Genomic DNA, 20,249 nt, shown 5'->3' with positions numbered 1-20,249 from the left:
ATGAGATGTGTGTATAAACCTTTTCAATTCTGCACCATTGGGGGGGGGGGGGGATATGTGTTTTACAAACATCTTTTGTTTTAAAAAACCAATTGCTGTGCTGGCCTGATGTCTTTTTTTTTGTGGTCTGAAATGCTACATATGCTGTTTGCCAATATTTGCTTGAGAAGTTACATATACGTACATACATGTATATGGATAGTGTTGACCATCCATCCCACAAACCTAACCTTCTTTTTCGGAGAATTTACCCATAACATGATCCATGTTTTAGTTTGGTACATGTACATTAAATGCAAATATTAATACACCACCAATATATAAATATCTCTAACTCAGACTCAAAGTCACGTGTTTCACCTCAGCAGAGATTTTGCTAAAATGCCGTGCCACCAAACTTTCTCAAAGTTGTCTCACCTGAGTTGAGATTTGACAAAATAACTCAATGTGTTTTCATTGTTACAAGGGGCCTTACTTCCATAAAATCCACTTTCACTTTGTTGTTTACTTTAACTACAAGACTTTAGCATGTGCTTTACATGTAATTTTCGAATCATGCAATGACGTCACATGTAGAAGCACAGGCACCGAAGTATGGACACTAGCTACTACCCCCCCTCCCTTTGATTTTTTTTTTGCGGCGATAATTTTTCTGAACTGTGTGAATTCCCTGTCTATCTCATCCCAATTTCGATTTAATATGCAATCGTTTCACGCTTTTTTGTAAGCTTTAGAGATTGACCTTCTACCGGTAAAATAAAATACCGCGCTAACACTGATTTTCGCAAGCCAATTATGAACACAACGCGTAACTCACATACTCCGTTACCTCTTCTTAGGCTGCCAGTGGAAGAGAAGAAGCCCTGTCCGATTATTGCAGGCAAAATTGTGACAGATAAAAAAGATGAGATGGCTTTTAAGTTGAAGAGATTTGTAGTATGACATCTCCCTGACCTGCCGCTAGCCAAAATTCCTTAGGAATTTGCAATTTCTTGGAAAATGTGTCCCGAAGCTGGGACCCCCTGTTTGTTTACCAATTTTTGTTTCTTTCCTAGGGTTGTGTGCAATCTAATTGAAATAAGATCCTAAGATACACTCATTTACGCAGAGTATACAGCGCGAATCCAAGAAAGAGGGATGAAATGGGGAATCCACACAGGCAGCTGAAGTGTGGATAGCTTGTATAAATCGGGTGTTGCTAAAACGCAGAACGAAAAACGGAATGGAAGACGGAACGGAACGGAATTTAAAATGTAGATAAGATAACGCCAAAAACGGTGGGAAATGATTCATTTTGATTAAAATCAACATTTGGATATTGTTTACCAGCGATAAAACAACTCTTAAAATTTTGCATCATAAATCGATTAAGCGAATTAAGTTAAACGTTTGTATAAAAATTGACAAAGCGTTTTACAAGAATTTTGAAATTTCGGCATTGACAGAGGTGTTAGCGAGCAGTGACACCTATGGGTAGAGAATGAAAAGAACACACTTGGTTTATATAGCCCCCCCCCCCCCCCCCCCCGAGGCAAAACGTCATTAACGTACGCACATGTACGTGTATTTACACATAATACCGTGTATGTGTCTGCACAGGGAGTGTGATATGCATAAACAAAATAATTAATTATTAATTTGATTAACTACAATTGTTTTTGAGACGTTATTTACAACTAATGTGTTTCTGAACTCTGTCAAAGTTTTATTTAAAACTACCAAAATTCGATTGTATCTTCTTTCATTTTAGATACATCGAATTTTAGTAGTTTTAATTCAGCTTTCACGGAATTCAAAAACACATTTAATATAGTTGTTATAAAAAGAGTACAAAACGTCTCCAAAAAAAATAAAAATAAAAATGCAGTAAAACTAATGGATAATCTTTGTTTTTTAATTGGAGGAAGTTACGATACCCTTACCCCATGTGCCTGTGTTTAAAATTAAAGACAAACTCCCTGCCCTTTCTGCTTCCATATTTATTTTCCCCAAGCTACGCCGCTGCATTTGTGCCCCTTTTCTTGTAGTATTTGTTTAGCTTTTCGTCAGCCACATTACGATTTGAAAATTCTGTGCACACAGGAACAGGTTAGTGTAAACAATCAGAACTACAGTGATCTCAAAATAATTTTTTTTTCTTTAAGTCGTAAATTGCAAATATTGGAAGTTATGATAAAAATCACTAATATTTGTTTAAATATATGTATCACATTTATACCCCCCCCCCCCTAAATGAAAATCCAAGAAAACAAACAAACAATAAAAACCAGATTGGACTTGAACTCGGAATGTATGCTTTAAATATAAAATTACCGGGCACCTAAACCACTAGGCCACACACGCATGTAAGTTTAAAGGTTTTACGTTTGACAGGCTGTTAAATGTTAAGGTAAATTTTGAGAACGACCCCCCCCCCCCCCCCATATTTTAGTCATTTTCAACAAGAGGGCCACCTTAATCCAAATTTCCTCAAATGGACTTATACACAGTCATAATCAAGTAAAACAATTTCAGTGTTTTACAGTATTTCTGGTTTAGGGTGGCCTTTTGCAACAGTTTGCATTTTTTAAAGGCCCATTACGTTACTTTATATTCTATATAATCACGGTGATGTTTATGCTTATCAAATAAACATACTATAAACATATAGATATCTTTTACTTTATTGAGTAATTTGGGTAAACACAAGTATAAACTGACATTGTTTAGCAGAATATTTGTAAAAAATTATATTCAAGAAAAAAGTATTTATGTAGGCGAAAATGCATACCAAGTGCGCTATACTTCAAATTTGATTGATTTACCAGTCAAGTGATGACCGTCAATGTGACATGGTTATAGATTGGACTTTTTATTCTTTGAAATAGATAAGATATTGATGAATTATTATAAATAGTTCAATATGAAACAATTTGCGTTTGTTTCTCCCATATTACAGAATGTTGCTTGCGAACAATATGGTTTGATGTTTTATACCAAGAAAATGAATCAGATTAAGTTGTAGTGTGTCAATGCACACATATAGTTAAACATCCTTAATAATTGAAAGTACAGAAATAAAAGTTTTATTTATATATTATTTGGAATGAAAGAAACATTTCAATATATTAAATTCTAGGTTTGACAGCCTTCCTACAAGATGGGTAATTGTCCAGTTGGATTAAACAACGTGACAGAAAACTAAGAGAGTGTGAAAATATGGGGAAAGGAGCTCAAAGAATAATCGAATTCAGTGTAGAGCAAAATGTTGATATACAGGCGGCAGAAGGCCATTTAGTTCACAAGACATGTCCAAGAGATTTTACCAACTTGAAATCGTTTGAAATTGAAATTTTGAAAAAGATACAAGCTCAGCAGGAAATGTTTCCCGACCAGTTATTCGATCAATGTCTGAAAATTTGGATTTTAAAGAGAACTGTCTATTTTGTGGCTTGAGTGCAAAATTTGGAAATCCGGGCGTTTTCCCTATGACATTTGACTTTCAAACTGAAACGGATTTGTGAAAACAGAAGGGACACCTGGACTAGTGAAGTCACATTGAAACAGCTTCAGATTTGCATGCCGCCGATTGCAACCAACAATATAGCGTTAATTTTAGCACCGGAAAAAGTAGACCATCCAATTCTGAATTCATGTCACCAAAATCAATAAAGAAAACCTCAGGCAGACCTTGTCACCTAGGAATAAAGCATAAGAAAATGCTTTTGCAAAACATAATTAACTGCATGTAGAAAAAAAATGATAAAGTACAATATTCCATTCCATGTCTCGTTCAAAAGATGAAACAATGTGCGGAGATGTTGCGTATACGAATGCTTATATGAAAAAGACTGATTGTACATTGTTTAAGGACGCAATCGAGAATTTTTCACTCATATGGAGACGTCACCATTGCCGGTGAAGGGCTGCAAAATTTAGGCCTATGCTCGGCGCTTATGGCCTTTGAGCAGGAAGGGATCTTTATCGTGCCACACCTGCTCTGATACGGGGCCTCGGTTTTTGCAGTCTCATTCGAAAGACCTCCCCATTCAGTCGCCTCTTACAACAAGCAAGGGGTACTGAGGACCTATTCTAACCCGGATCCCCACGGGATGAAAACGAAGAGAAGAAAGAAGTAAAATTGCAATATACGGTCATGATTTTTGTGTATTCAACTAAAACACTCAAATAACCCCATACCGGCTTATTTGGTCATTTTTGAAAATGATTTTTGCACATCAAGTCTTTCCACAGTCTTGGCGTGAAAATGCGTAATGGCAAAAAATTACAAATTATGATCCCCCCTCCCCTTGCGCTTGATCTCTAAGTAAGGATATCATAACATATTTGGAATATGAATCGTTAGAGAAAGTTGTAATTTATCACTTGTTAAAATTGATGCCAATAACGCGCTGATGCCGAATAACGCTGTCGAAAATGCTCATTGTTACCCGTCTCATCTGCTAACACCGCAGAAACAACATGCTACGCCGAATTTTCGAAAGTATTTACCGCAAACAAGACTACCTCAAATCCACATATTTTTCACATGTGTGTAAACAGACTGAGTGCACCTCAGGAAGTAGCCTCAGCTACCAACATCAAATAGTTCCTTTGTATACAACTGATTATGTCTGAAAATTACACAAACTTTCCTAATCAAGGGTACAAAAATTAAGAGAAAAGAGGAAGAGGAAATGAGAAGAATCGCACAGGGGAAAAAATCATTCTTTTAAATATGTGGAACTACAATTGACTAAATTCAGTTTGATTGGACAATTACCGATGTGATACCTTGACACATTAGACGATCGATCCCGATGTTGGCTTATTTTGTAGAATATTGAATATACCTTTCTGTATTCAGAATGTGTATTGGTACAGTAATTCATATTGTTTTTTAATTATTTTTACTACTACACCCCCTCAAACCCTTTCAAATTGTCTGTTCCAAACTCAGCTATATCGTACTCGTTTGCGGTAATGAGAAAGAAAGATTTGAAACTACCACCAGGTATTGCAATATGTATATTGTGTATAATTATACATCTGTGTATGTCAACCATGTAATCAGTGGATAAATCCTGGTGTACATAGTCAAACTTAAACGTTTGGATCCGCCCTTTTTCTTTTGTGACTCACCTGTATAAATTAAATCACAAGTACATGTTACTTGGTATTGCACAATATCTGTTACGAGTTATCTTCCCTTTCACTGAGAGTTTCGCATTATATACATATAGCTATTTACACACGTCAGATATCGGGTGAGCCGTGGCTTGGTGGGTTGACACTGGTTCTTCTACTGAGACTAAAGCAGCTAGATCTACTTCATGTTCATGGGCTTCTGTTCATGGATGTGTGGTAACCACCCGGCCAACTCGATACTCACCTTTTTACAGTTTGACAATTACTGTGCATTGTCGTATTTCAAATTTTACAAGTTTTGAATCAAACCTTGTTTCATATTGATACACTTAGCAAATCGGGTAATATCAAAACGTGTTGATTGTTTTGACAAGAAAGACAAAACAATTTTAGGAAGAAGAAAAAGAGAAAGAATATGCAAAGACAAATTTTGTAGTATTGATTTTGTTTGTTTCTTTGTTGTTTGTTTTGGTGTTTGTTTGTTTGGTTTTTTTCTTGCTATAGTTTATAAAATAAATTATAGCGTCTCAAAAGTTGAATATTTATGTAAATATCTTCACCTTTTATCGTCATTTACGCTGATTCTTCTACTGAGACTAAAGCAGCTAGATCTACTTCATGTTCATGAGCTTCTGTTCATGGATGTGTGGTAACCACCCGGCCAACTCGATACTCACCTTTTTGCAGTTTGAAAACTACAGTGTATTGTCGTATTTTAAGTTTTAGGAGTTTTGAATCAAATCTTGTTTCATGTTGATACACTTAGGAATTCGAGTAATATCAAAACTTTTTTTATAATAAAGATGCAATCATAGGACGAAACAAAGAGAAAAAATGTGCAGAGACAATTTTTTGTCATTTATTGTCTACACTGTTGTTTGTTTTTTCGTTTCGTTTTTATTTTTGATTCTTTGTTGTTTTTTCTTTCTTTCTTTTGTTGCTATAGTGTATGTAAAACTTATACGGTACCAATTTTGATGCACCAGATGCGCATTTCGACAAATAATGTCTCTTCAGTGATGCTCAAGCTGAAATTTTGGAAATAAACTTGTAAGAGCTGAAAGGAAAATTAGAGTGTCAAAACAGTATAATATGAATTAAGGCGCTAAAAGGTAAATATTTATATACATATCTTCACCTTTCATCGTCATTTTGAAGATTTAAATAGATTTTAATAGACATCTATGCTGAATTTTTCCATTGACAATATACATAAATCATAGATCAGTGTGGGGACTAGCTGAAGGCGGTTAAAATGACAATATTGTCTCTTGATTTCAATGAAGAAACATTTGATTACTTGTAGTATCTTAATTATTAATTCCAATGTATAATGCATTGTGAACATAGAAAGATCATAAAGATTGTTGTCGTTATTGATTCAATGATATTCTGATTTTGGGAACCTTAGAAGATATTAAGTTATTGTTCAGATCGTGTTGAATAACGTAAAAATATGTATCATGGTCATGAATTTTGTGTATTCAACTAAAACACTCAAATAACCCCATACCGGCTTATTTGGTCATTTTTGAAAATGATTTTTGCACATCAAGTCTTTCCACAGTCTTGGCGTGAAAATGCGTAATGGCAAAAAATTACAAATTGTGATCCCTCCCCCTCCCCTTGCGCTTGATCTCTAAGTAAGGATATCATAACATATTTGGAATATGAATCGTTAGAGAAAGTTGTTAAAATTGATGCCAATAACGCGCTGATGCCGAATAACGCTGTCGAAAATGCTCATTGTTACCCGTCTCATCTGCTAACACCGCAGAAACAACATGCTACGCAGAATTTTCGAAAGTATTTACCGCAAACAAGACTACCTCAAATCCACATATTTTTCACATGTGTGTAAACAGACTGAGTGCACCTCAGGAAGTAGCCTCAGCTACCAACATCAAATAGTTCCTTTGTATACAACTGATTATATCTGAAAATTACACAAACTTTCCTAATCAAGGGTACAAAACTTAAGAGAAAAGAGGAAGAGGAAATGAGAAGAATCGCGCAGGGAAAAAATCATTCTTTTAAATATGTGGAACTACAATTGACTAAATTCAGTTTGATTGGACAATTACCGATGTGATACCTTGACACATTAGACGATCGATCCCGATGTTGGCTTATTTTGTAGAATATTGAATATACCTTTCTGTATTCAGAATGTGTATTGATACAGTAATTCATATTGTTTTTACTACTACACCCCCAAACCCTTTCAAATTGTCTGTTCCAAACTCAGCTATATCGTACTCGTTTACGGTAATGAGAAAGAAAGATTTGAACCTACCACCAGGTATTGCAATATGTATATTGTGTATAATTATACATCTGTGTATGTCAACCATGTAATCAGTGGATAAATCCTGGTGTACATAGTCAAACTTAAACGTTTGGATCCGCCCTTTTTCTTTTGTGACTCACCTGTATAAATTAAATCACAAGTACATGTTACTTGGTATTGCACAATATCTGTTACGAGTTATCTTCCCTTTCACTGAGAGTTTTGCATTATATACATATAGCTATTTACAGACGTCAGATATCGGGTGAGCCGTGGCTTGGTGGGTTGACACTGGTTCTTCTACTGAGACTAAAGCAGCTAGATCTACTTCATGTTCATGGGCTTCTGTTCATGGATGTGTGGTAACCACCCGGCCAACTCGATACTCACCTTTTTACAGTTTGACAATTACTGTGCATTGTCGTATTTCAAATTTTACAAGTTTTGAATCAAACCTTGTTTCATATTGATACACTTAGCAAATCGGGTAATATCAAAACGTGTTGATTGTTTTGACAAGAAAGACAAAACAATTTTAGGAAGAAGAAAAAGAGAAAGAATATGCAAAGACAAATTTTGTAGTATTGATTTTGTTTGTTTCTTTGTTGTTTGTTTTGGTGTTTGTTTGTTTGGTTTTTTTCTTGCTATAGTTTATAAAATAAATTATAGCGTCTCAAAAGTTGAATATTTATGTAAATATCTTCACCTTTTATCGTCATTTACGCTGATTCTTCTACTGAGACTAAAGCAGCTAGATCTACTTCATGTTCATGAGCTTCTGTTCATGGATGTGTGGTAACCACCCGGCCAACTCGATACTCACCTTTTTGCAGTTTGAAAACTACAGTGTATTGTCGTATTTTAAGTTTTAGGAGTTTTGAATCAAATCTTGTTTCATGTTGATACACTTAGGAATTCGAGTAATATCAAAACTTTTTTTATAATAAAGATGCAATCATAGGACGAAACAAAGAGAAAAAATGTGCAGAGACAATTTTTTGTCATTTATTGTCTACACTGTTGTTTGTTTTTTCGTTTCGTTTTTATTTTTGATTCTTTGTTGTTTTTTCTTTCTTTCTTTTGTTGCTATAGTGTATGTAAAACTTATACGGTACCAATTTTGATGCACCAGATGCGCATTTCGACAAATAATGTCTCTTCAGTGATGCTCAAGCTGAAATTTTGGAAATAAACTTGTAAGAGCTGAAAGGAAAATTAGAGTGTCAAAACAGTATAATATGAATTAAGGCGCTAAAAGGTAAATATTTATATACATATCTTCACCTTTCATCGTCATTTTGAAGATTTAAATAGATTTTAATAGACATCTATGCTGAATTTTTCCATTGACAATATACATAAATCATAGATCAGTGTGGGGACTAGCTGAAGGCGGTTAAAATGACAATATTGTCTCTTGATTTCAATGAAGAAACATTTGATTACTTGTAGTATCTTAATTATTAATTCCAATGTATAATGCATTGTGAACATAGAAAGATCATAAAGATTGTTGTCGTTATTGATTCAATGATATTCTGATTTTGGGAACCTTAGAAGATATTAAGTTATTGTTCAGATCGTGTTGAATAACGTAAAAATATGTATCATGGTCATGAATTTTGTGTATTCAACTAAAACACTCAAATAACCCCATACCGGCTTATTTGGTCATTTTTGAAAATGATTTTTGCACATCAAGTCTTTCCACAGTCTTGGCGTGAAAATGCGTAATGGCAAAAAATTACAAATTGTGATCCCTCCCCCTCCCCTTGCGCTTGATCTCTAAGTAAGGATATCATAACATATTTGGAATATGAATCGTTAGAGAAAGTTGTTAAAATTGATGCCAATAACGCGCTGATGCCGAATAACGCTGTCGAAAATGCTCATTGTTACCCGTCTCATCTGCTAACACCGCAGAAACAACATGCTACGCAGAATTTTCGAAAGTATTTACCGAAAACAAGACTACCTCAAATCCACATATTTTTCACATGTGTGTAAACAGACTGAGTGCACCTCAGGAAGTAGCCTCAGCTACCAACATCAAATAGTTCCTTTGTATACAACTGATTATTTCTGAAAATTACACAAACTTTCCTAATCAAGGGTACAAAACTTAAGAGAAAAGAGGAAGAGGAAATGAGAAGAATCGCGCAGGGAAAAAATCATTCTTTTAAATATATGGAACTACAATTGACTAAATTCGGTTTGATTGGACAATTACCGATGTGATACCTTGACACATTAGACAATCGATCCCGATGTTGGCTTATTTTGTAGAATATTGAATATACCTTTCTGTATTCAGAATGTGTATTGATACAGTAATTCATATTGTTTTTACTACTACACCCCCCAAACCCTTTCAAATTGTCTGTTCCAAACTCAGCTATATCGTACTCGTTTACGGTAATGAGAAAGAAAGATTTGAACCTACCACCAGGTATTGCAATATGTATATTGTGTATAATTATACATCTGTGTATGTCAGCCATGTAATCAGTGGATAAATCCTGGTGTACATAGTCAAACTTAAACGTTTGGATCCGCCCTTGTCTTTTGTGACTCACTTGTATAAATTAAATCACTAGTACATGTTACTTGGTATTGCACAATATCTGTTACGAGTTATCTTCCCTTTCACTGAGAGTTTTGCATTATATACATATAGCTATTTACACACGTCAGATATCGGGTGAGCCGTGGATTGGTGGGTTGACACTGGTTCTTCTACTGAGACTAAAGCAGCTAGATCTACTTCATGTTCATGGGCTTCTGTTCATGGATGTGTGGTAACCACCCGGCCAACTCGATACTCACCTTTTTACAGTTTGACAATTACTGTGCATTGTCGTATTTCAAATTTTACAAGTTTTGAATCAAACCTTGTTTCATGTTGATACACTTAGAAAATCGGGTAATATCAAAACGTGTTGATTTTTTTGACAAGAAAGACAAAACAATTTTAGGAAGAAGAAGAAAAAGAGAAAGAATATGCAAAGACAAATTTTGTAGTATTTATTTTGTTTGTTTCTTTGTTGTTGGTTTTGGTGTTTGTTTGTTGTTTTCATGCTATAGTTTATAAAATAAATTATAGCGTCTCAAAAGTTGAATATTTATGTAAATATCTTCACCTTTTATCGTCATTTACACAGATTCTTCTACTGAGACTAAAGCAGCTAGATCTACTTCATGTTCACGAGCTTCTGTTCATGGATGTGTGGTAACCACCCGGCCAACTCGATACTCACCTTTTTGCAGTTTGAAAACTACAGTGTATTGTCGTATTTCAAGTTTTAGGAGTTTTGAATCAAATCTTGTTTCATGTTGATACACTTAGGAATTCGGGTAATATCAAAACTGTTTTTATAATAAAGATGCAATCATAGGACGAAAAAAAAAAAGAGAAAAAATGTGCAGAGAGAAATTTTTGTCATTTATTATCTACACTGTTGTTTGTTTTTTCGTTTTGTTTTTATTTTTGATTCTTTGTTGTTTTTTCTTTCTTTCTTTTTTCTTTTTGCTTTAGTGTATGTAAACTTATATGGTACCAATTTTGATGCACCAGATGCGCATTTCGACAAATAATGTCTCTTCAGTGATGCTCAAGCCGACATTTTGGAAATAAACTTGTAAGAGCTGAAAGGAAAATTAGAGTGTCAAAATAGTATAATATGAATTAAGGCGCTAAAAGGTAAATATTTATATACATATTTTCACCTTTCATCGTCATTTTGAAGATTTAAATAGATTTTAATAGACATCTATGCTGAATTTTTCCATTGACAATACATAAATCATAGATCAGTGTGGGGACTAGCTGAAGGCGGTTAAAATGACAATATCGTCTCTTGATTTCAATGAAGAAACATTTGATTACTTGTAGTATTTTAATTATTACTTGCAATGTATAATGAATTGTGAACATAGAAAGATCATAAAGATTGTTGTCGTTATTGATTCACTGATATTCTGATTTTGGGAACCTTAGAAGATATTAAGTTATTGTTCAGATCGTGTTGAATAACGCAAAAATATGTATCATGGCCATGATTTTTGTGTATTCAACTAAAACACTCAAATAACCCCATACCGGATTATTTGGTCATTTTTGAAAATGATTTTTGCACATCAAGTCTTTCCACAGTCTTGGCGTGAAAGTGCGTAATGGCAAAAAATTACAAATTGTGATCACTCCCCCCCCCCCCCCCCCCCCCTTGCGCTTGATCTCTAAGTAAGGATATCATAACATATTTGGAATATGAATCGTTAGAGAAAGTTGTAATTGATCACTTGTTAAAATTGATGCCAATAACGCGCTGATGCCGAATAACGCTGTCGAAAATGCTCATTGTTACCCGTCTCATCTGCCAACACCTCAGAAACAACATGCTACGCAGAATTTGTGAAACCTTAAAATTCTTCTTGATAAAATGTGGGCAATTTTCGGCTGTTTAGTAGGTTTTTTTTCTTGCTATGTGAAAAATTAAACACGGTGAACACCTGGCCGGTAGACCATAAAGTGAGAATAGTCTTAATTCAATATTTTTTATTACTTATATCTTAAGATTTATCCAGCACAGATGATTAAAAACAATTGCAGGTTTATAAAAAGTTCAAATGCAAACATATACTGAAAATTGTATTTGTTTACGAAAATTATTTCAAAGGTTGGCTGGATTTGAAATTTAGACTTAAGTCTATTCTAAGTTTATGGTCTTGGGGCCTGGTTTTCACTGTTTTCTTGAGTTAGAGAAGAAACAATGCTTTCTATTTTTAGTACAAATATCATGCACTGTACATGTCTAGTTCAAGGTGATACTAGAAAAATTATTGTACAGTAGTTTCTAGATGTTTTTTAAAACTTGATTTTATATAAGGTTTAACATTTTAGAAAAGTTTGATTATGTGGTCATTTAATATAAATATAAATACTTAAAGCATATCATACATTTATATCGGTTTACTGTGTAAGGTTGTTCCTAAAGACGGCAAACTTTGTTAAAAAGCTAAAGTTCTACTGCATTATGTTGTGCCTTTAATCGTTTAACGCTTCATACATTACATCAACCACTTAGTGGACAAGATTCCTAGTCTAGGACGAGGCTTTGCCAATCAAAATTTAAATCACATCAGAGTAACTTGCATAAAGCATAATTTTTTTTGGTTTTTTTTTTTTTTTACTTTTACCTTTTTGTAAACATAACCCATATTTAGTCTTCGATTTTCTACACTTGTTAATGAAATCACAAACAATAAACACTTTGTTAGAAGCGTTTACAATCTTCCAGAGAGGATATCGACGATATAGTGATTATGACGGGTGTTTCATCCTAGAATGCCGTATCATTGCATAAAATATCGACTGTTCAGTTTGGGAAATCGTAAAATTGTCTTCATCAAATGATTTATTCTGTAGGAAGAAAAGGAACATGATGCCACACCAGAAAACGAGAAGTGTCATCACGTTATGCGCGAGGAAAACAAAAATACAAGTAAGAAGAAAGAAAAGAAGAAAGCCAGAAAGAGAAGGAAGGGCTCTCGCAGGAAGCTTCAGCAAAGGGCTGAAGAATATCAGAAACAAACTGGTAAAGAGAGAGACATTGTGCACAGAAATCCGCAGTTAACCACAAGGGAGGTTAACACAGGGGAGGTTACCAAAGGACAGGTTACCACAGACGACGTTACCACAGGGCAGATTACCACAGAGGAGGCTATCACAAAGGCGGTAACCACAGGACAGGTTACCACAGGGGAGGTAACCACAGGGGACGTTACTATAGGGCAGGTTTCCATAGAGCAGGTTACCACAGGGGTGGTTACCACAGAGGAGGTTACCACAGGGCAAGTTGCCACAGAGGTTACCACAGGGCAGGTTACTACAGGGGATGTTTCCACAGAGAAAGTTACCACAGAGGAGGTTACCACATGGAAGGTTCCCACAGGCCAGGTTTCCACAGAAGTTACCACAGGGAAGGTTACCACAGATCAGGTTACCACAGAGGAGGTTACCAAAGGTCAGGTTACCACAGGACAGGTTACCACAGAGGAGGTTACTCTAAAAGAGGTTACCACAGGTAAGGTTACCACAGAGGAGGTAATCACAGGGGAGGTTACCACAGGGCAGGTTACCACAGGGGAGGTTACCAAAGAGGAGGTTACCACAGGGGAGGTAACAACAGGGCAGGTAACCACAGGAGAGGTTTCCACAGAGGAGGTTACCACAGGACAGGTTGTCACAGAGGAGATTACCACAGTTGAGGTAACCACAGGGGAGGTTACCATTGGGCAGGTTTCCACAGGAGGTATCCACAGGAAAGGTTGCCACAGAGGCTACTACAGGAAAGGTTACCACAGAGGAGGTTACCACAGAGGAGGTTGCAACAGAAGAGGTTACCACAGGGGATGTTACAACAGGGCAGGTTACCACAGAGGAGGTTACCACAAGGGAGGTTACCAAAGATGAGATTACCACAGGGGAGGTTACCACAGAGGAGGTTACCACAGAGGAGGTTACCACAGGGGAGGTTACTACAGAGGAGATTACCACAGGGGAAGTTACCACAGAGGTTACCACAGGGGATGTTACCACTGGAAAGGTTGCCACAGGGCAGGTTACCACAGAGGAGGTTACCACAGGGCAGGTTACCACAGAGGAGGTTACCACAGGGAAGGTTACCACAGGGCAGGTTACCACAGAGGAGGTTACCACAGAGAAAGTTACCACAGAGGATGTTGCCACAGGGCAGGTTACCACAGGACAGGTTACCATAGGTGAGGTAACCACAGAGGAGGTTACCACATGGCAGGTTACCACAGAGGAGGTTACTGCAGGGCAAGCTACCACAGGGGAGGTAACCACAGGAAAGGTTACCACAGAGGAGGTTACCACAGGGGAGGTTACCACAGAGGAGTTTACCACAGAGGTTACCACAGGGGATGTTTCCACGGGGCAGGTTACCACAGGGCAGGAAACAAGAGATACAGGAGAGGTGGACAATGTACATGAGATTAATTCGGCAAAGGATCCAATTGTGAAACAAGCAGACAAAGCTCTTCATCGGGAGATCAGAAATCGTGAAGAATTAAAGGAGATTGTCGAGGACAATATCGGGTATGTTAACGTCTTGCCCAAATTAAACATTTTCACTGAAGGACTGGTTCACTTTTTAACATTCAGTAAACGATAAATGGCGTAAATACCTATACCTGTTCTCATGCATTTCTTTCTGATCATTGTTATACAAAGTTGGAAAATGCTTTCAAAATTTGGGTAAGTCTGAAGAAATGTTATGCTATATTTGCAGGAAAATAAACGAAGCGTGCAACAATAATGACGCCATTGTAGATAGAGAGCAGGAACTCCAGAAAGGAGACTTGGAGGTAATTAGAAATAATTGACAAGGACACTAATAATGTATTATACTGTATCTTTAATTGTTTAACGCTATCATCTACCGAAATTAAATCAAAAGGACTAGGTATCTTAAAAACAACCTTTCTTGTCTCCCAAAATCTCGAACGTTCAAAGCATTAAAGACATTCCTACTTTGTTGTTTCATTGTAGAGATCACGTTCCGTACAGTTTCACTTATTTGTCTGTAACACAGAGATGCATTGAGTATCTGACATTCAAAATTACATAATGTCTCAGTTTTACTCGCATTTAGTGTAAAATGCTTGTAACGAGTTTCTTTCATAAAGTATTGAGAGGAGTATTGAGTTTGGAATTTAGATATGCATGATATGGTTCATCTCAATCAAGTTGAAAATAGCAACTGCGTGTCATGCACAAAGCATACTTAATATGGATGGCAAATAGAACCGTTGTTTAGTACTTTGATGTTGTACACTTGTTAACAAATTCACAAACAACAAACACATTATAAACGTTCCTGTTTTACAGCCTTCCAGAGACGACAACGTCGATGACGAGTATGATGATGACAGTTTTTTCCCTAGAAAGCTTTTCCTCTTCAAAATAGATAGATTTAAGGTATTAATGTATATCTATTTTCATTATATTGCGGTATTTGTATTAATGTATATCTATTTTCATTATGTTGCAGTATTTGTCTTTATAACGGGCCAGGGGAATGGGTGGAACTAGATAATGCTCTTGTCCAGATGTGTTTGCATTCCATACACATGGACTGCAATTTTTTTTAACAACCTAAAGTTACAACTTATGTCAAACATATTATGCAGATGTCCGTTTGAAATAAATTCCAACTGCAAATATAAAACTTGTATTTCTTGGTAAAACTTTTACGTCTTCATTACACGCTTGCGTATATACCCCCCTAAGTTCATTTGTCTAGAAACCACAGCTTGAAGTATCTGATTGTGAATTCCCATAACATAATGTAATGTGTGAAGAATTTGCCCGTCAGAAGTACATTCTTGTTCCTTGCTTGATAAAATTATTTCTAACAACAGAAGGAAGAGGGACCGTGTAACGCAGACCTGGGGAGCTGTAATGTTGCCAGTCCTACACGCCGTCAAGACTGTTCACATAGTGACGACGCTACAGTGGTAAGTCATTATCTGTAATGTTGCCAGTCCTACACGCCGTCAAGACTGTTCACATAGTGACGACGCTACAGTGGTAAGTCATTATCTGTAATGTTGCCAGTCCTACACGCCGTCAAGACTGTTCACATAGTGACGACGTTACAGCGGTAAGTCATTATCTGTAATGTTGCCAGTCCTACACGCCGTCAAGACTGTTCACATAGTGACGACGCTACAGTGGTAAGTCATTATCTGTAATGTTGCCAGTCCTACACATCGTCAAGACTGTTCACATAGTGACGACGCTACAGTGGTAAGTCATTATCTGTAATGTTGCCAGTCCTACACGCCGTCAAGACTGTTCACATAGTGACGACGTTACAGTGGTAAGTCATTATCTGTAATGTTGCCAGTCCTACACGCCGTCAAGACTGTTCACATAGTGACGACGTTACAGTGGTAAGTCATTATCTGTAATGTTGCCAGTCCTACACGCCGTCAAGACTGTTCACATAGTGACGACGCTACAGTGGTAAGTCATTATCTGTAATGTTGCCAGTCCTACACATCGCCAAGACTGTTCACATAGTGACGACGCTACAGTGATAAGTCATTATCTGTAATGTTGCCAGTCCTACACGCCGTCAAGACTGTTCACATTGTGACGAAGCTACAGTGGTAAGTCATTATCTGTAATGTTGCCAGTCCTACACGCCGTCAAGACTGTTCACATAGTGACGACGCTACAGTGGTAAGTCATTATCTGTAATGTTGCCAGTCCTACACGCCGTCAAGACTGTTCACATTGTGACGAAGCTACAGTGGTAAGTCATTATCTGTAATGTTGCCAGTCCTACACGCCGTCAAGACTGTTCACATAGTGACGACGCTACAGTGATAAGTCATTATCTGTAATGTTGCCAGTCCTACACGCCGTCAAGACTGTTCACATTGTGACGAAGCTACAGTGGTAAGTCATTATCTGTAATGTTGCCAGTCCTACACGCCGTCAAGACTGTTCACATAGTGACGACGCTACAGTGGTAAGTCATTATCTGTAATGTTGCCAGTCCTACACATCGTCAAGACTGTTCACATAGTGACGACGCTACAGTGATAAGTCATTATCTGTAATGTTGCCAGTCCTACACGCCGTCAAGACTGTTCACATTGTGACGAAGCTACAGTGGTAAGTCATTATCTGTAATGTTGCCAGTCCTACACGCCGTCAAGACTGTTCACATAGTGACGACGCTACAGTGGTAAGTCATTATCTGTAATGTTGCCAGTCCTACACGTCGTCAAGACTGTTCACATAGTGACGACGCTACAGTGGTAAGTCATTATCTGTAATGTTGCCAGTCCTACACGCCGTCAAGACTGTTCACATAGTGACGACGCTACAGTGGTAAGTCATTATCTGTAATGTTGCCAGTCCTACACACCGTCTAGACTGTTTACATAGTGACGACGCTACAGTGGTAAGTCATTATCTGTAATGTTGCCAGTCCTACATGCCATCTAGACTGTTTACATAGTGACGACGTTACAGTGGTAAGTCATTATCTGTAATGTTGCCAGTCCTACACGCCGTCTAGACTGTTTACATAGTGACGACGTTACAGCGGTAAGTCATTATCTGTAATGTTGCCAGTCCTACATACCGTCTAGACTGTTTACATAGTGACGACGTTACAGCGGTAAGTCATTATCTGTAATGTTGCCAGTCCTACACGCCGTCTAGACTGTTCACATAGTGACGACGTTACAGTGGTAAGTCATTATCTGTAATGTTGCCAGTCCTACATGCCGTCTAGACTGTTCACATAGTGACGACGTTACAGCGGTAAGTCATTATCTGAAATGTTGCCAGCCCTACACGCCGTCTAGACTGTTTACATAGTGACCACGTTACAGTGGTAAGTCATTATCTGTAATGTTGCCAGTCCTACATGCCATCTAGACTTTATATAATGACGACGTTACAGTGGTAAGTCATTATCTGTAATGTTGCCAGTCCTACAAGCCATCTAGACTGTTTATATAATGACGACGTTACAGCGGTAAGTCATTATCTGTAATGTTGCCAGTCCTACACGCCGTCTAGACTGTTTACATAATGACGACGTTACAGCTGTAAGTCATTATCTGAAATGTACTTGTATTATATGATATTTACATAACCAATGTCTTCATTTTGTGATATCTTTACTAACTGTAAAGATAAACATATCCACATGAACGCGTTACATTTGTAAACAATGCTTACATCTAATTCAGTGCCTGGTAATTCTGTCAGAAATGAAAGTTGAATGTAAATATAAGAAATAATGTGCTTTATAAAGTATACCAGCGTGAAGTGTTGTAGTTTATACTTAATCTCCAATGTTTGACATTGATATCAATAATATGAATGTGTAGCAGCGGTGTATGAATCTTGATAATATAAAACATCTATTTTTAAAACAGCTGTGACTTCCGACAGAAATGAAAGTATAATGTGAATATCAAAATAGATTTCATGTTTGGAAAAACATGAGAGTATGAACTGAAACCCCTCATGTCGTCATGCTTTTCATGACGCTAACACGCTTCCTGAAGTATGCTGATGTAATGTGTGGCAGTTCATATCGTTATGTATATTCAAGTACTTATTTCTTAAGTGGATTTTCAAAAATGAAATTTATTTCTTAAATAATACAAGGTCTGACAATTTCTTCTCTTGTGTTGATTAATCATTTTTTTTCAGGCAGCTATGAGGATGAAATGACCAGGAAGATTAGAAAGTTTTATGGATTTAAAGAAATAAGAAAAATTGCACCTGATGGACACCCAGGATAAATCAAAGAAGAATATTGTTCCTTATAATAGATATGTTTTTTCAACAAATAAATATAGATTTCATAGAGTGAATTATGAGTTTGCGTTTATAACTAGTACATGTACTTTCAAAGAACTCGAGAATATGAGGTACTTCTGTTCATGGGATATGATTTTATCAAATGTCGGGTCATCAGGGCATTTGAGGACTTTATTTTTTATACCAAGCCCCTATCTTTCCTCCTCACAAAAATTATTAACAGCTGTGAAGGAGAAACTTCAAACTTACTGTGCGACTACATATGCCAGAAGTGGTGTTAATCAAATGTGGATTCTAAAAAATTCTAAAGAACTTTTAGTATACTTGAAATCGCAAAACTTTTCCCAAATCAATAACATCAAAACCTATGACTTTTCAACACTATACACGACCATTCCTCACGATAAATTAAAGACTAGACTTTTTGACTTCATAGACAGTTGCTTCTTCAACAAAAATGGAAAAAAGGAAATATTCATATCTAGTGATCAGTCATCCAAAAACTTACTTTGTTAAACACCACTCTGATTCCACACACAAGTACTCTGAAGTTGAAATAAAAATATGCTAGAGTTCCTCATTGACAATATCTGCGTGGTCGTCTTCCAACAGTCTGTTGGAATTTCCATGGGCACGAATTGTGCTTCTTTGTTAGCTGACCTGTTTCTATATTCATAAGAAGCAGAATTTATTCAAAAACTTATACGCGAGAAGAAAAAATCTCTTGCTGTGGCCTTCAATTCGACATTTAGATATATCAACGACGTTTTGTCTATTGACAATGATAACTTTCATTCATATGTCGATCCGGGTTAGAATAGGTCCTCAGTACCCCTTGCTTGTCGTAGAAGGTGACTAAATGGGGTAGTCCTTCGGATAAGACCGCAAAAACCGAGGTCCCGTGTCACAGCAGGTGTGGCACGATAAAGATCCCTCCCTGCTCAAAGACCGTAAGCGCCGATCATAGGCCGAAAATTTGCATCCCTTCACCGGCAGTGGTGACGTCTCCATATAAGAGAAATATTCGCGAGAGGGATATTAAACAATATTCAATCAATCGATTCGATATATCCCTGTGAGCTCGAAATAAAAGACACCACAGAGTCGTCCACTTCTGCTTCATATTTAGATATTTTATTGAAAGTAGACATTAACGGCAAACTGACAACTCAACTGTGTGACAAACGGGATGATTTCAGCTTCTCCATCGTCAACGTCCCATATTTATGTAGCAATATTCCATTATCACTTGCATCTGCTGTTTATATCTCTCAACTGATTCGATACGCAAGAGCTTGTTCTGCGTATAATCAGTTTTTAAATCGAGGCAAATTACTGACAAACAAGTTGATGGTACTGGGGTTTCAACAGTCTCGATTGAAGTCAGCATTTCGCAAATTCTATGGTCGTTATAACGATCTAGTTCATCAATACAAACTATAATTAGGTCAA

General features: G+C 36.8%; 1 protein-coding gene across 1 annotated transcript; it reads left to right on the top strand.

Moving 5' to 3' along the window:
* Positions 1-795: 795 nt before the first annotated feature.
* Positions 796-18,707, top strand: LOC130047330 (uncharacterized). Its single transcript, XM_056142013.1, has 7 exons — positions 796-936; positions 12,843-13,685; positions 13,726-14,537; positions 14,731-14,806; positions 15,330-15,419; positions 15,863-15,958; positions 18,687-18,707. The coding sequence occupies exons 1-7, from the start codon at positions 796-798 to the stop codon at positions 18,705-18,707; spliced, it is 2,079 nt and encodes a 692-aa protein (XP_055997988.1).
* Positions 18,708-20,249: the final 1,542 nt, after the last annotated feature.

Source organism: Ostrea edulis, chromosome 6, assembly GCF_947568905.1.
Source record: "Ostrea edulis chromosome 6, xbOstEdul1.1, whole genome shotgun sequence".
In the NCBI taxonomy this organism is placed as follows: domain Eukaryota; kingdom Metazoa; phylum Mollusca; class Bivalvia; order Ostreida; family Ostreidae; genus Ostrea; species Ostrea edulis.
The sequence above is the reverse complement of the archived record's forward strand: the minus strand, read 5'-3'. Positions and strand labels throughout refer to the sequence as shown.

Excerpts from the sequence above, each read along its gene's own strand:
- LOC130047330 (XM_056142013.1), top strand. The coding sequence starts at position 796 with ATGAACACAACGCGTAACTCACATACTCCGTTACCTCTTCTTAGGCTG. Across the intron at positions 937-12,842 it reads TTAAGTTGAAGAGATTTGTA|GAAGAAAAGGAACATGATGC; the intron begins GTATGACATCTC and ends TTTATTCTGTAG. Across the intron at positions 15,959-18,686 it reads ATAGTGACGACGCTACAGTG|GCAGCTATGAGGATGAAATG; the intron begins GTAAGTCATTAT and ends ATTTTTTTTCAG.